Raw genomic sequence first — 17,618 nt, 5'->3', positions numbered from 1 at the left:
AACACAAATGCTCTGTAAGGCTACAAATGTATTGTTATTGTTACTTTTTATTACTGATCCTTCTATTCAGCCCCTCTCCTATTCATATTCCAGTCTCTTATTCAAATCAATGCATGGTTGTTAGTGTAATTTGGACCCTAGTTACCAGATTGGTTAAGATACAAATTGAAGAGCTGCTGAATAAAAAGCTAAATAATGACAATAAAAAATGAAAACCAATTGCAAATTGTCTCAGAATATCACTCTCTACATAATACTAAGGGCAGATTTACCAAGGGTCGAATTTCGAAGTAGAAAAAGCTTCGAAATTCGACCATCCAATTGGAATCATTCGACTTCGAATATCGAAGTTTTTTTACATCGAATTTGGCCATTTGCGGTCGATGAAATCCTTCGAATCGAACGCTTCAAAGGATTTCATCCATCGAAAAACGTAGAAGGTCTAGAAGGTCCCCATAGGCTAACATAGCACTTCGGCAGGTTTAATTTGGTGAAGTATTGAAGTTGAAGTTTTTTTAAAGAGACAGTACTTTGATTATCGAATAGTCAAAGTATTTTTACTTTGAATAGAATTTGAAGTCGAAGTAGCCTATTCGATAATCGAAGTATCTAAAAAATTACTTTGAATTTTTTTTACTTCGAAAATTCCCTCGAATTCACTTCGACCCTTGATAAATCTGCTCCAAAAAGTTATCTCAAAGGTGAACCACCCCTTTAAAGCAGTGGCAATGCAGAAGTGTTCCGTTGCTATGACAGCCGTTGCTATGACAGCCGTTGCTATCCAAATGGCCAATGGTTACGTGCACTATATTGTTCCCCACAAAGGATGTCAGACTGTACATCCCTCCATGTACCCCGCCGCCTGTTTACACATTTCATCCTACAGCCAAGAATTGTACAAAACAGCCAATAGAAATGTAGGGATTGTTTGAAGTAAATAAAATGATACAACACACAACCAGGCAAAGATTGTATAACAGAAATGTTGCTTATTCGTTATGTTGAGCTACACATGAAAGTAAACGCTGTCAGTCAGTATGCAAACATTTCAATAAACACAAAGTTTGGAATAAAAAATGTAGGGATAGGCCACAAGATGGCGGCAGTTTTTCTAAGACTGTAGCGAAGCAACGCAAATCTACGCGTAGCTTTCAATCAAACTACGTCAGGGCACGCCTACCGGAAAGCGTTCCTTTGCCAGGACTGTCGCGAAAACGTGTATAGTTAGGGAGAACAGCTGCCTCTACGTGGAAGTACTGGCACGTCGCTATGGATGAACTGACGCCATTATTATGGGTTGGGCCTTGTAGTGCCGTAAAGAGAGATGCCGTAAGGGCATAAACTCCCGCTGCAAGATGGCCGCGGTGCCAGACGAGGCGAGTGTGGTGGTGAAGTCGGAGCTTGAGGCGCAGGATGAGTTTAAGGCTGACAAGTCGGGGTGCGTGGATGGGAATGTACAGGCGCTGGGAAATGGCGCTCCCGCGAGTCCCTCTAGTCCCCAAGCTGCTCCTCCTGTTCCACCGGGGGTTGCGGCTCCGCCAGCATCAGCTGCTCCAGCGCCAGTGTCGGATGCCAGTGACCGCCAAACGCTGCTGGCCGTGCTACAGTACCTGAACAAGCGCAAACTCAAGGACTCCGCCCATATTCTCCTGAGGGAGAGCGGACTGTTCGACTCTGAGGAACTTCTCGCCTTAACTTCGCTCAGCCCCGAGCTCGCCGGGGAAGGGGACGGAGCAGAGACGAACTTGCTGAGCCGAGTGAGTTGTGCGGCGGGAACTGGAGCGGATGTATCCGTGTCTTCTGCCGGGGCGGCTTCTAACTGCGCTTCTTCTGCCTCCGCCGGGAAAGGTGAGCGATCTGTCCATCCCACTCACTCGGACCTCCTGCTCTCATCCCCACCCCCACATCCCTACTCCCATCTCATCCACCCCACTCCCATCCCCTATCACCCCTTCATGTGTGCCCATTGGTTCTCTTTTCATTTATTAGTATTTCACTCACTAGTATTCGTATTATTCCAAAAATATGACTTGATATGTTGAGACTGGCTGGGAGCTGCTGAGGACCTTCTACCTGTATAGTAGAAACCCATAGATATAAAATTACATCTCAGTCCAGATAACCAAAGGCAACCGGAAAATTGCCGGGGAAAAACTGATTTAGAAACAAATGTTAATTATACTGGAACTCAAACTGTGTATAAAATGTGCTGAGATTACTATACATCAAGGATCCATGATTGTAGCATTGTTTTGTTATTGGCCTTAGTTTTGTTATAAGGCCTTAGTGTCTCACTCAATGGCCTTAGGGTCTCGCGCAATGGCCTTAGGGTCTCGGGCAAGGGCCTTAGGGTCTCGCGCAAGGGCCTTAGGGTCTCGCGCAAGGGCCTTAGGGTCTCGCGCAAGGGCCTTAGGGTCTCGCGCAAGGGCCTTAGGGTCTCGCGCAAGGGCCTTAGGGTCTCGCGCAAGGGCCTTAGGGTCTCGCGCAAGGGCCTTAGGGTCTCGCGCAAGGGCCTTAGGGTCTCGCGCAAGGGCCTTAGGGTCTCGCGCAAGGGCCTTAGGGTCTCGCGCAAGGGCCTTAGGGTCTCGCGCAAGGGCCTTAGGGTCTCGCGCAAGGGCCTTAGGGTCTCGCGCAAGGGCCTTAGGGTCTCGCGCAAGGGCCTTAGGGTCTCGCGCAAGGGCCTTAGGGTCTCGCGCAAGGGCCTTAGGGTCTCGCGCAAGGGCCTTAGGGTCTCGCGCAAGGGCCTTAGGGTCTCGCGCAAGGGCCTTAGGGTCTCGCGCAAGGGCCTTAGGGTCTCGCGCAAGGGCCTTAGGGTCTCGCGCAAGGGCCTTAGGGTCTCGCGCAAGGGCCTTAGGGTCTCGCGCAAGGGCCTTAGGGTCTCGCGCAAGGGCCTTAGGGTCTCGCGCAAGGGCCTTAGGGTCTCGCGCAAGGGCCTTAGGGTCTCGCGCAAGGGCCTTAGGGTCTCGCGCAAGGGCCTTAGGGTCTCGCGCAAGGGCCTTAGGGTCTCGCGCAAGGGCCTTAGGGTCTCGCGCAAGGGCCTTAGGGTCTCGCGCAAGGGCCTTAGGGTCTCGCGCAAGGGCCTTAGGGTCTCGCGCAAGGGCCTTAGGGTCTCGCGCAAGGGCCTTAGGGTCTCGCGCAAGGGCCTTAGGGTCTCGCGCAAGGGCCTTAGGGTCTCGCGCAAGGGCCTTAGGGTCTCGCGCAAGGGCCTTAGGGTCTCGCGCAAGGGCCTTAGGGTCTCGCGCAAGGGCCTTAGGGTCTCGCGCAAGGGCCTTAGGGTCTCGCGCAAGGGCCTTAGGGTCTCGCGCAAGGGCCTTAGGGTCTCGCGCAAGGGCCTTAGGGTCTCGCGCAAGGGCCTTAGGGTCTCGCGCAAGGGCCTTAGGGTCTCGCGCAAGGGCCTTAGGGTCTCGCGCAAGGGCCTTAGGGTCTCGCGCAAGGGCCTTAGGGTCTCGCGCAAGGGCCTTAGGGTCTCGCGCAAGGGCCTTAGGGTCTCGCGCAAGGGCCTTAGGGTCTCACTCAATGGAATTAGGAGCAGTGGCAGATGGACAGTGGTATTTCTCCACCCCCTCTTCTTGGCTAGGTGGAGCAGAACACCTAGTGAGCAGATGTTTGAGCTAAAGGTGGCCAAACATGGGCCAATAAAAGAAGCTGATTAGGTCCTTATGTTTGGGGCCCTCTGACAGTCCTACCCGATGGATATTTTGCCAAAATTCAGCCAGATTTTGGCCGGGCAGGTTAAAAATCCCCTTGAGTTGATGAATCCACAGTGAGAAATGACAGTTGGACCTCTGTGCTATGTCACCTTTCATTGAGTGCTGTCAGGAATGATGACAGTTGGACAGAACCCAACGACCATTAGTAATTTATGTAATTTTATTTGTGTATAATCACTTTCTTCCAGCTACTTTGAATAATAGCCCTCAAGACCAACCAGACATCAGCGCAGTTTTGTCTGCTTACACCCAACAAGGAGAGCCGGCCCTCTACGAGGAGTACTACAGTAATCTGAAGCGTTTTATTGAGTCTGTGCTAGACTGCCATCGGGCAGAACTATCCCAGTTGTTCTACCCACTCTTTGTTCACATGTACCTGGAACTAGTTTACAATCAGCATGAACACAAGGCAAAATTATTTTTTGAAAAGTAAGTAATATAGTATAGAATATATATATTCATTTATTATAGGTGCAGATATATGCCATATACTAAAGAATTGGCTGTGATTATTGTACATACTGCAGGGGGTCGGGTATCTGCAGAATACTCTCAAATCCATCAGTATTCTGGTTTAAAGGAGAATTCCAGCTGTTTGGGAAAAAAACCTGTACCTCCCACCCCGGGGAGATGCCCCATACTCCATACTTACCCTTGGAGCAGATTCATCCAGCGGAGTTGCACGCATCCATCTTTCACGATCTCTGTAAGCTGACTGGGAGATCGGTATTTCATGCGCAGTTGACGCAGTTTGCCGGATTGCGACAACTGTGCATGCGCAAAATTACACGGAAGCTGTTTAGGTTGCACGGAAATTGCCGCTCTCTGTCAGCTTACCGAGGAACCGGAAGATGGGTTGTGTGCAATTCCGCTGGAAGAATCTGCACCAAGGGGTAAGTATATGGAGTTTTTAAATAAGCTCGGGCAGAAATTCGCCACTGAAACCACATGCGACCGTCAACATGCGTTTTTCAGCACATAGGTTTCTTTTCCCAACATGCACTTCTCATTGTTCCCATTCCCCATAATTCCGCTGGCTGGAAATAGAAAATAGAAAAACTATTTGGAAATAGAAAAACTATTTACATGTAAAATGGAGCAGGAATGATCGTCAATAAATATTTAGAAAGAGCACGGCCGACCGGCACTCAAACGGATCCACAGGACCAAGGAAAATCGTTAAAAAATATATATTTTATTTATACAAAGTGTATATTTGCATCTCCATCCACCCTACGCGTTTCGCGCCCACTCAGGGCACTTAGTCATGGGCATCTGGAGATGCAAATATACACTTAAAATATGTATTTTATTTATACAAAGTTTAAACTATTTTCCTTCGTCCTGTGGATCCGTTTGAGTGCTGGTCGGCCCTGTTATTTGCAAATATTTGTTGCCGTACCGCTCCCTAAAGCTGGGGGTCTGGGGCTGGAGCACCCGGACCACACTTACTATTAGGTGAGTCATTTACAATTTATTCTGGAGCACCACCTTCTTCCCTATTTATGATCATCAATACACAACGTAACTACGTCACCGGCCATAAAAACGTATATGCGTCATTTATGTCTTGAGAATTTGGACACCATATTTAAAATATGCTGCGTATTTACGTAAAGTGTGGTTTCAAACTTGCAGATCCCATAGTCTATACATTTGGTAGTTTCTTCACGTATTGTTGTTTCTGCTTAAAAAACGCCAATACTGGCGTCCCGTGCCGCATTTCAGCTTGCAGGCGCCCTGTGAGAATTGCCATAGTGCGTTTTCCTTTAGTTTCAGTGGTAGTGCAGTTTATGCGTATTTACGACAGATGGAGTTTTTATTAAAAACGCAGCGTAAAAAGTCACGTCTGACCTTGCCCTTAAGGAAACAGGTCTGTAAAAAGGGAACCATGAAGCATAGATTGGATGACAAGTAATCTACATGGAAAAGGAAACCAGGAGACACAGTTGCTCATGTATACAAGCTGCAAATAAACCATGCAACTTGGTAACAAGCCACATAAACACCAGTGTGTTTTATGTAACCGGGCATGGCACTCTGAAATCACTGGGCGACGGCCCTTTAAAAATTCTACTACAAAAACGAGTTTAAAAAAACTTAAATACTGTATTCTTCCCTTGTCAATACAGATTTCATGGTGATCAGGAATGCTATTATGAACATGATCTGCGAGTTTTAGCCAGCCTCACCAAAAAGGAGCACATGATGGGCAACGAGACCATCCTTGACTTTCGCACCAGCAAGTTTGTGTTGCGAATTTCTCGTGACTCCTATCAGTTGCTGAAGAGGCATTTACAGGAGCGGCAGAACAACCAGATCTGGAGTATCGTTCAGGAGCACTTGTACATCGATATCTTCGATGGGATGCCACGCAGCAAGCAGCAGGTTGACGCTATGGTGGGCAGTCTGTCTGGGGAAGCGAAACGAGAAGCAAACAAAGCAAAGGTACATTTAGATATTAAAGGGGACACTTCTTAGGTGGTCTGTAATAATATAAAGAAGGGTTTTGACTGCAGATCTGTGGCTATTTAGTCTTTGTAATCTAGAAATGTGCCCCAGCTGTTGAAAAAATTCAGCTCCCATTGTTTCACTAAGATGCAGACTTGCCTTCGCCAGCTCAGACCAGGCGAAATGCATTGGAGTGCATAGAACATCCTCAATCCTCATTTAATTACATCATAATTTTTGAGTGGAAAATCTTCTAAATCCAAAAAACACTGCCGACTTTTCAGTTTTTCAGAGTGATAGGCTGCAAAAAGCATAACATTTTTTTTTCAGGTACCCAGTTTCCCCCATACATTTTCTAACATATGGAACATTATTTTAAAATGGGCTCATGTGTAGGGCATTATAACTGTATTGGCTTTATTTAGGTTCCCTGGACATGTGTAGTTATCTGTGGAAATGTAATGTATTGTGTGAATTCCTCTAATGAAATTGCCCTAGGCAGACTTGAACGCTAGCGCTTCTTTGCTTTGATTTGCTCGCATTGCTGAAGAAACGTTACTGAAAATTCGCCAGCGTCCGACGCCCAGAAGGAAACTTTGCATTTTAGTAAATTAGCGGTCTGACCGATTATTCGTCTGGCAAAGTGCTTCGATGGCTGCAAAGCAGTCACTGGAATTTTTGCCGCTTAGTAAATTTACCCCTAAGGGTTCAATTGCAAAATTTAGGGAAAGCTAACCATTCTTCCAGCATATATATTTCTACAGAATAAATCTGTGTCATGCTATTTAGATGTTCTTTGGCCTTCTGAAAGAGCCAGAAATTGAAGTCCCTTTGGACGACGAAGATGAAGAAGTGGAAAATGAAGAAGGGAAACCAAAAAAGAAAAAGCCTAAAAAAGATAGCAGTGGATCTAAAAGCAAAAAGCAGGATCCTAATGCTCCACCACAAAACAGGTATGGTCGGCAGGCATGTTACCTTCAAAAGAAGAAAGCAAACTGCAAAGTTGGTACATTTTATATGAAATTATACAGTGGTGTGAAAAGCTATTTGCCCCCTTCCTGATTTCTTATTCTTTTGCATGTTTGTGACACTTAAATGTTTCTGCTCATCAAAAACCGTTAACTATTAGTCAAAGATAACATAATTGAACACAAAATGCAGTTTTTAAATGAAGGTTTACGTTATTAAGGGAGAAAAAAAACTCCAAATCTACATGGGCCTGTGTGAAAAAGTGATTGGCCCCCTTGTTAAAAAATAACTTAACTGTGGTTTCACACCTGAGTTCAATTTCAAAGGTTATAAAGCCATTTCTAAAGCTTTGGGACTCCAGCGAACCACAGTGAGAGCCATTATCCACAAATGGCAAAAACATGGAACCATAGATTCCACCATAAGAAAGAGACTGGGCAAAAACGGCCTGCATGGCAGATTTCCAAGGCGCAAACCACTTTTAAGCAAAAAGAACATTAAGGCTCGTCTCAATTTTGCTAAAAAACATCTCAATGATTGCCAAGACTTTTGGGAAAATACCTTGTGGACTGACGAGACAAAAGTTGAACTTTTTGGAAGGTGCGCGTCCCGTTACATCTGGCGTAAAAGTAACACAGCATTTCAGAAAAAGAACATCATACCAACAGTAAAATATGGTGGTGGTAGTGTGATGGTCTGGGGTTGTTTTGCTGCTTCGGGACCTGGAAGACTTGCTGTGATAGATGGAACCATGAATTCTACTGTCTACCAAAAAATCCTGAAGGAGAATGTCCGGCCATCTGTTCGTCAACTCAAGCTGAAGCGATCTTGGGTGCTGCAGCAGGACAATGACCCAAAACACACCAGCAAATCCACCTCTGAATGGCTGAAGAAAAACAAAATGAAGACTTTGGAGTGGCCTAGTCAAAGTCCTGACCTGAATCCTATTGAGATGTTGTGGCATGACCTTAAAAAGGCGGTTCATGCTAGAAAACCCTCAAATAAAGCTGAATTACAACAATTCTGCAAAGATGAGTGGGCCAAAATTCCTCCAGAGCGCTGTAAAAGACTCGTTGCAAGTTATCGCAAACGCTTGATTGCAGTTATTGCTGCTAAGGGTGGCCCAACCAGTTATTAGGTTCAGGGGGCAATTACTTTTTCACACAGGTTTGGATTTCTTTTCTCCCTAAATAATAAAAACCCTCATTTAAAAACTGCATTTTGTGTTTACTTGTGTTATCTTTGACTAATAAATGTGTTTGATGATCAGAAACATTTTGTGTGACAAACATGCAAAAGAATAAGAAATCAGGAAGGGGGCAAATAGTTTTTCACACTGTAGGTATGCACTTTATGTTCATGCAGGAGAGAGATGAGATGTCCCAAAGTATTGGATTTCCATCCGTGTATAAAAATAAAGGGAATGTTGGGGATAAGCAGCTCTTTGGCATTAAAGGAGAAGGAAAGCTACAGAGGCAGTTTATTGCCAATATATTAGCCACAATAGTGCAAGCTAAAATGCTATATTTATTATACCCGAGTAAAACGGCTCTAGAAACTGTTTTAGGATAGCAGCTGTCCTATTAGGTTGCTGTGACGTCACTTCCTGCCTGAATCTCTCCCTGCTCACTTGTAGCTCTGGGCTCAGATTACAGCAGGGAGGGGGAGAGGAGCAAACTGAGCATGCTCAAGCCCTGGCCCTGGAGGTTTTAGCTGAAGGTGGAAAGTCTGATACAGAAGTCCATGTGTACACAATAGAAGGAAAGAAATGTGGTGTTTCTTTTGACTGAGGACTCGGCAGCATTACTTTGAAGGTTTACTGGTGTATTTATACAGACCTTTCTAAAGAAACTTATTTAGTTTTAACCTTTCCTTCTCTTTAAGAATGTTGCAGAACTACCACTGCCAGACTCAAACCGCTTTTGATCTATTAAATGATGGGGAGTTTAGATGTCACTAAGATAGTCCATAGTAATCGTTCAGCAATACGTTTTGATCACTCTAGTGCCAGTCTGAACATAAAAGCAAAGATGGGCAACTGCATTGGGGCAGTTTAGCACATAGTAAATTAGCGCCATAGTTCTGCAATAGCTGGAGCAGTAAAAATCCTATTGTGCATATGTACAACAGCATTTTCCCCCAGGCCTTCTGAGAATGTGTATTTTTGCTTGCTATAAATATCCTTAAAAACGAAGGTTTATTAACCGTTTTTGTTCACTCATCTATAGGATTCCACTTCCAGAACTAAAGGACTCCGACAAACTTGATAAAATTATCATCATGAAAGAAGCCGCCAAACGAGTGACACTCAGCTCAGATAGTCTGCCCTCCATTTGTTTCTACTCCTTTCTTAATGCCTATCAGGTCAGTACTTTGTGTCCAGTTTTGTCTTAGTTTGTTGATGATGCTTATATGTGCTCCAGTCAATTGGATTAAAACCTATGAATTGGCCTGAGATGGGGGGAAACAGTTTGTCCAGTTTAGGGCAACCTTTAAGGGCAGAGACACACGCTCAGATTCAGGGAGATAAGTCGTCCAGCGACAAATCTCCTCTTCTGGGCGACTAATATCCCTGAACTGCCTCCCGCCGGCTAGATGGCAATCGGTGCGATTCGTTTTCCGAAGTTGCCTCACGAGGAAACTTCCTGCGACTAAATCTCCCTGAAGGTGAGCGTGTCTCTGCCCTTAAGGTGGCTTTTATGTGATCTAGAACTCTCTTGTGTGTAGGCTACTGTTTTCTAAATATAATATATATATTGTTTAGGATATACTGTACAATAGACTCTGAAGCAGAACAGTCGGTACCACAGATAGTATGGGGCAACTTAATATTGACACAGACATCCCTATGTAAATTGCTGTCCTCTTTAAACAAAGGTCTTCTACTAGTCTTTTTTTAGTTTTAACATTTCTTTTGTATTTGAATATGAGTGAAATGTAAGTGAAAACAAACACCCCTTATCTATGCAGGGTCTGACGGCAGTGGATATAACTGATGATTCCAGCCTTATAGCAGGAGGATTTGCAGACTCCACAGTTCGTGTTTGGAGCCTTACCCCTAAAAAGCTGCGGAGTGTCAAATCTTCGTCCGGTAAAAAACAAAAATGCTGTTTGGCTTTTTTTTTTGTTTAAACATACACCTATAATACTTAACGTGCAGTTTAGAGACAGCACATGTTTTCGGACAGCCAGTTTTCTGCATCAAAAATGTCTGGCATCTTAAAAGTAGTATAACCTAAGAAATTTAGTTTAAAGACAGTTACACAACAATTGTCCCTTTCAGTTGTCCAGAACTTCATGACTTTCAAGGGTTGAAATTCCAAGCGGAATGCTGGATGTGGTGCAGCCTTAGTTAAAGGGCATGAAAAGGCAAAGTAATTTACTTCAATGAAAAAGAAACCTATCTCCAATATACTTTAATTAAACAATGTGTAACGTTTTTATAAGAAACCTGACTGTATGCAGTGAAATTCTCCCTTCATTTACTGCTGTGGATAGGAATTGTCAGATGGTCCCTACCTGGGAAACAATCATACGAACAGCAGGGTGAGCCCCCACCTTAATTCCCAGCCGGCAGAACTCAAGCAGCTTTGTTTGTTTCTCTGTAGAGCAGTCGGCGACTGTAAAGATTTGTATTGGATTTTATTTTTGCCTTTACATCCCCTTTACTGTTTCCAACTCCAGCTGCAGAGACAAAGATCATGGAGCCAGATTCAAACAGATAAACTGGGATTCTATGTGGAGGATTATTTTGACACTGGTTCTGCAGAGTTGGAGAAAAATTGTATTAAACAATACAAAAACTATAAAATCCACATTAGATTACAACACAGGGAAAAAAGATAGCAGTGTGTGCAATCTGACTTCTGATTATTAATCAGTCTTGCTGTATCGGCTTCTGGCAGATATTATTTGACTTGTGCGGTTTTGATAATTTATGACGATCTCTAAGCAGCCCAGACCACACTGAGCATGTGCACAGTCTTGGTCTTGCAAAGTTGTTTAACAAAGTTACAAGATGGTGACCCCCTGCGGCCAACTTTGAAAGCCTAAATCATTTGTTTGATTAGGCTTGTGGTGCAGTAAGTTTATGTTTAGTATACAAAATACAGCATTTCTAGCATTATTCTATTTTAGACTTTACTTCCCCTGTAAGTGCTGTGAAATTGAAGTGTAATCACTTTTCTTGAGCTTGTATATCTTTTTCTGCAGATCTGAGCCTCATAGACAAAGAGGCGGATGATGTTTTAGAAAGAATAATGGATGAAAAGTCTTCAAGCGAGATGAAGATTTTATATGGTCACAGTGGGCCTGTTTACGCCACCAGCTTCAGCCCAGACAGGTTAGATTCCTATTCTTTATATAGTGTCAGTTTCCACAGTGTTGTCAGAAGCTAATGTGTTACCAGAGCCAGAGCTGATTGTACTGTGTGATGCACAAGCTGTTTGTGGTGCAGAATTACATTAAAATTATTGTGAACGGAGACTGGTAATCATAAAATGCTCTGGAGGAAGGCCTTAAATAAACAGTTCAGTGTAATAATAAAAACTAGGTCAATAGATAGGCTGTGCAAAATAAAAAATGTTTCTTATATAGTTAGTTAGCCAAAAATGTAATGTATAAAGGCTGGAGTGACTGGATGTGTAACATAATAGAGAACTCTACTTCCTGTTTTTCAGCTCTCTTAACAGGCAGTAACCAATCAGTGACTTGAGTGGGGGCCACATGGGCCATAGCTGTTGCTTTTTAAATCTAAGATGAATGCGGAGGATCCATTGCAAACTCACTGAACAGTTATGTCCTGCGTGGCCCCCCCTTCAAGTCGCTGACTAACTCAGTCACTCAGGTCACTGATTGGTTACTGCCTGGGAACCAATCGGTGGAAACCAAGAGAGCTGAAAAGCAGGAACTAACTATATTAGAAACATTTTTTATTTGCACAGCCTATCTATTTACCCAGTTTTTATTTTTACACTGAACTGTTCCTTTAATTAATTGGCCGTTGGCATTAAGATGGGCATCATTGAGCTAGATTTATTGAAGAAACCGAGGTGGAGAGCTTAAAGCCTTGAACACATACCTTTGCGGTACCAGGTGCTGTACTGAAGGACCCACGCCTGTTACAGGGTCAAGTTATCCAGTCAAAGCATTTTTATTTTTTCAATTTTTAATCACAGTATTTTTATTCACTGAATATATTATGTGTATACATAGTGATGTTGAGCAGGAGGCAAACGAGAGACATTTTATGGATTTCACTGAGATGGACTGATTTTTATAACTTTGACCATCATGGGTTAAATAGATAACACTGAATTTTTTATGATGTCACAGGAAGAGGGAGTGGCATTTTTTCCACACCCCCTCCTTTCGCTTTAAATATGGATGTGGGAATTGTAACACTAGGCTTGATAAAGGACGGGTGGCCGGAAACGTTGCCCTGTTTGAAATGTTTTGATACAATAAATTTCACGTTTATTCAAATCTATGGTGTGCTGCTGATAACTGCTTTGGCTGAGATAGATTTATTTTGAAAGGCAGGTGATTTATTTAAAGTTAAACGCTCAGATTTAGTCTGCCCAACCATCGTCTGTGTTTGAGTATAAAGTAAATATTATCTGCTGCTGTACCCTCTGCACATGGATGGATCATTGTCAATATGCGTTATTGGCCAACTGTCATTTTACTAATAACTTTAAATCTGTTAAATCTTGAAACAGGAATAACTTGTTATCGAGTTCTGAAGATGGCACTATCCGGTTATGGAGTCTTCAGACATTTACATGCTTGGTGGCTTACAAAGGGCACAATTACCCAGTTTGGGACACACAGTTCTCTCCTTATGGGTACTACTTTGTATCAGGAGGCCACGACAGAGTTGCACGGTAAGATTCTGGATATTGCTGCGGTTAGTTTAGGGAATTTGAAAAATTAGTCCTTTAGATTTGTTCACTCCTGCCGATCCTTTCCAGTCTCTTAGCTGTACATGAAAAAATCAAAGTGGAAATATGGTGTAGTACGTTAGTTATTCAAATAGCACCATTTGTTGCAAAATAAATCTTTCTCGTGTTAGTTCCCCTTTAGAAAGCATGTTACTCCTCCAAACTTGTGCATAGAAGCTTCTTCCAAAAGCCTCCACAAACTTTGGCTAAAATGCCTACTTACAAGATAGTAGTTTTACATATTGCATGTAGTATCCAAGTGTTCTTCCCTGCTCTGCACAGCTCCTTTATGCTCCAATATAGGAATACAAAGAACCCATAGCATAATACTGTTTTATTTATACAAATAAAAATTCTTTAAAACATCACACTCACAATTATCTCCATCAGAATACTCACCATATGTAGGTTTTTAGCAGGTTTCCCCATTTCAGTTCAGAGAGAAATAAAAAAAAAAAAAAGTTTTGCCGGTGTCTGTTTCCCTCGTGGTTCTCCCCTGCAGCTCACCATGACGTCACCTTCATTTGACTCGTTTTGCTGAACTCAGAGGCATGAACAGAATAGATAAAGTGAATTTAATCGGCACAGACAGCACTCCTATTCCGGAACCTGTTTTACTTTGTGCAACCTGTTTTACAGCCGAACGGGAATTAAATATTCACTTTTTTTTCTAGTTTATGGGCTACAGATCATTATCAGCCCTTAAGAATATTTGCTGGCCATCTTGCCGACGTAATATGCACGAGATTTCACCCAAACTCCAACTATGTTGCCACTGGCTCAACAGACAGAACTGTCAGAGTGTGGGACGTGCTAAACGGGAACTGTGTACGGATTTTCTCCGGACATAAGGTAAACGGTCCTTGAAACTGCGTTAATGTGAATCGGTTACAAACACGGGAACCAATTGTCCTTTAACAAGATTTTTACTTCTGTAGGGACCAGTCCATGCATTGGCATTCAACCCAAATGGAAAGTTTCTTTCATCAGGAGCGACAGATGGCAGAGTTCTCCTGTGGGACGTCGGCCATGGTTTGATGGTTGGAGAGTTAAAGGGTCACACAAACACAATATATGCACTTAGGTTTAGCAGAGACGGGGACATTTTATCATCAGGTATGTGTGGCGATGTTTTGGAGCTCCATTATATTACTACCAAATGTAATTTGCATGCAGAAACAGTCTGCTCTGAAGTCTTGTGAGGAAGAATAACTTTTGAAGAGACCACATTACCATTGTAGAGAAAACGGTCAGTCTGTGAAATCAAGGGCAAGTAGAAAAATCATAAAAGGGTAATGTAATATAAGGCTCAAAGTCTGGTCTAGTATTTCCTTGCATCAAATGTCATGTTTTTCCTTTATGTGACCAGCAAATGCGATCTCCTGATTGGAGTGTTAATGTCATTCGACCAGTAGCAGACTTTGCTTCATTTAAAGGAGAATGAAAACCCTAAAAATGAATAGTATTAAAAATGCCATATTTAATATAATGAAGTTATTGCACCAGCCAAAAGTTTCAGCTTGTCAATAGCAGCAATGATCCAAGACTTCAAACTTGTCACAGGGGGTCACCATCTTGGAAAATGTCTGTGACACTCACATGCTCAGTGGGCTCTGAGCAGCTGTTGAGAAGCTAAGCTTAGGGCTCGTCACTAATTATCCAGCAGAAAATGAGGTTGGTCTGTAATATAAGCTGATGCTACAGGACTGATTATTAAATTCTGATGCTAATTGCACTGGTTTCTGTGCTGCCGTGTAGTAATTATCTGTATTAATTACTAATCAAACTTATATTGTGACATTTCTATTCTATGTGTACTGTATATTGTGAGTGGGTCCCTAAGCTCAGTAAGTGACAGCAGCACAGAGCATGTGCAGTGAATCAGCAGAAAAGAAGATGGGGAGCTACTGGGGCATCTTTGGAGACACAGATCTTTACTGCTAAAGGACTGGTTGCCTTGGGCTGGTACAGAAGCACAAAACATAACATACAACATTTCTAGCCTCACTTTCTGCTGGATAATTAGTGACGACCCCTAAGCTTAGCTTCTCTCCAAGATGGTGACTCCCTGTGACAAGTTTGAAGTCCTGGATCATTGCTGCTATTGACAAGCTGGAACTTTAGCCTCGTGCAATAAGTTGTGTATAAAACATGGCATTTTTAGCCATATTAATTTTTAGGGTTTAGTTCTCCTTCAATGCCAGAATGAAAGTACAATGCTTGCATCTTCCAGTTAGTGTTGCTTGGAGCTGAAGTGTACTGGCAGTATATAGACCAGCATTGACTGATGAGTGGAAAGGTTTGCACAGTCCCTTACACCTTATTTCCCCCCTAGGTTCAATGGACAATACAGTTCGGTTGTGGGATGCAGTAAAAACTTTTGAAGACTTAGACACCGATGACTTTGCAACTTCAGCGGGCCATATAAACTTCCATGAAAACTCACAAGACTTACTCCTGGGTACTTTTATAACCAAATCAACCCCTGTCGTACATCTCCATTTCACAAGGCGAAACTTGCTCCTTGCTGCAGGAGCTTACACCCCACAGTGAACAGATGCACTTTATTCTCAAGGATATTTGCTATTGTTTTGCAGATGGACATCTGATGACAGTAGCCTGTGTTGACAGTCAGCCTTATATTTTTTTTGAAACTGTCAGCTCATTCTGGTTTTTAATCAAGATTCTGTTGAACAGTGCCTAGCTCATGTAAAATATGTGGTTCAGCAGCCAGAAACATATTTGTTGTAACCGTGAGAAGAAAAGGGGGTGGCTTTTGGGGGGAGGATGAGTTTCTCCAGTGACTATCCTTTCAGTGTAAAGTAAAAAAAAAATTATTTATTTTATAAACAGCTCGAGCCAGTGTCTCCTATGGCTCCTTCATGTCAGACCTCTACTCTTTCAAAATGTTTTGTTCCAGTATCTTGTTGTAGCAACTACCGAAGCTGTGAAGTGTCTCAAGCATTTATGTATGAAGTGGCGCTTCTGCTATATTTTGTTTCCACGAATAGTGATGAAAAGCTGTCTAACTTGTAATATGCCTTTATCAATATTGCTACTGTTCTACAGCTTGCAGGGATCACGATTGTTTTGTTAGTGTCCGCCTCTACCTCTTTTCTCCATTCCTGAGGCAGTAGCATTACCACTGTGAAGACATTTTTTTGTCTTAAATTAAACCATGATACAACACTGCTTTTGTTAGGGAGCAAATAGGTGTAGGTTTTTTACTTAAGCGTGGATCCAAGCATTGTAAAAGTGTAGAATCGAGGCAATGGCTTTCTTTTAAATGAGGCTGCAAAGTGTTCTCTAAGATCGGACTTCAAGAAATCCAGCTCCCTGGACTACAGTCCTGTGCGGGTCTATTTTTTTGGAACCTATACTGGACCCGCATTCTTGCCTGCTTGGACCTGCTACCCGACCCGTAAGTACCTTATCTACAGCCACTGACCACCAAGAATTTAGGAAGTACTATTATTGTAAACCAGAAGTGACATCATTGGAAGTAGGTGGGATCAGAAAAGTCAAACCGGAAGTGACCTCATCAGAAGTAGACATGATCAGAAAAAAGGAGTAAAAATCGGTATTGAGAACCTGCAACCCGCTGACTCGTGTCTATACCTGCACCCGGGACTTCAACCCGAAGGTTTTTGTGGGTACCCAACCCGCTACAGGACTCTGAGCCACAAAACTGAAGTGACTATACAATCTACCTTTTAGTTACTAGGTGCTTACATGCAGCTGTAATAAACTATACACATATGAAGGCTCCACGTACCCCTCCATCTTACATTCTGAGTTTACAAAGTAAATCCATAAGTATTTTCTAGCTTTAATACAAGGAGTTGAAACAGTACTATGCTGACTGGGTGTTGGGTGTAGAGGATACATTCCTGTAGTGCGTTGTGATGCGACTCAGAATGACATTTGTGAAATATTTCCACTTTTATATTATTTGGCTCATTTCTTACATGGCTGTGTAGCCCTGCAAGTGGACTATAAATCAAGGTAGGGTGTCAAGGTAGGGCAAGCCATGTAGAAAGAAGTCTTGGCTCCTATGCAAGTTATAGATGTATGAACAGCCTGTTTGTAAACTAATGCGGGATAGACACTAAGGGGGTGAACTCACAAAAGTGGTGATAGAGACAAAAATGTCAGATTTCCCACCAAATTCACAAACCTATCTCCACTTTTGTGAATTTGTGTTTTAAACGGACAGTTTCCAGATTTGGTCTTTTGCACAACATTTTAAAGATTTTTTTCCTGAATTTGTCTTTAGCACTTAGTCACCTATCAAATTTGGAATTTTTGGGAGAAGGTTTATTTTACCTAGGAAAAGTAAATTTTTTTTTCAGGATAACATGGGCTTCCTAAATCTGCCTACATGTTGGGTAAATCCCAATTCTGTAACAAGATATAAGGGTCTAAATACAAGAAATGGTATTTTGCACAATATAGGGATTTGTATCAGAAATGTGTTTTATCTTACGTCAAGTGTCTAATTGCTGCTAAAACTAAAAAAAAATGCCTAGGAGCCTTCTTTTCCTTT

At 42.7% G+C, this 17,618-nt stretch overlaps 1 protein-coding gene across 1 annotated transcript; it reads left to right on the top strand.

Annotated features, from left to right (window-relative positions):
• The first annotated feature begins 1,000 nt into the window (after window positions 1-1,000).
• taf5.S (TATA-box binding protein associated factor 5 S homeolog) lies at window positions 1,001-16,990 on the top strand. The gene is made up of 11 exons (XM_018227431.2): window positions 1,001-1,848; window positions 3,899-4,139; window positions 5,843-6,158; window positions 6,951-7,114; window positions 9,359-9,494; window positions 10,101-10,221; window positions 11,343-11,472; window positions 12,851-13,015; window positions 13,747-13,924; window positions 14,011-14,188; window positions 15,408-16,990. The coding sequence occupies exons 1-11, from the start codon at window positions 1,356-1,358 to the stop codon at window positions 15,623-15,625; spliced, it is 2,340 nt and encodes a 779-aa protein (XP_018082920.1). The 5' UTR covers window positions 1,001-1,355; the 3' UTR covers window positions 15,626-16,990.
• The last annotated feature ends 628 nt before the right edge of the window (window positions 16,991-17,618 follow it).

Source organism: Xenopus laevis, chromosome 7S, assembly GCF_017654675.1.
Source record: "Xenopus laevis strain J_2021 chromosome 7S, Xenopus_laevis_v10.1, whole genome shotgun sequence".
Lineage (NCBI taxonomy): Eukaryota > Metazoa > Chordata > Amphibia > Anura > Pipidae > Xenopus > Xenopus laevis.
This window is presented reverse-complemented; position numbering and strand designations above follow the sequence as displayed.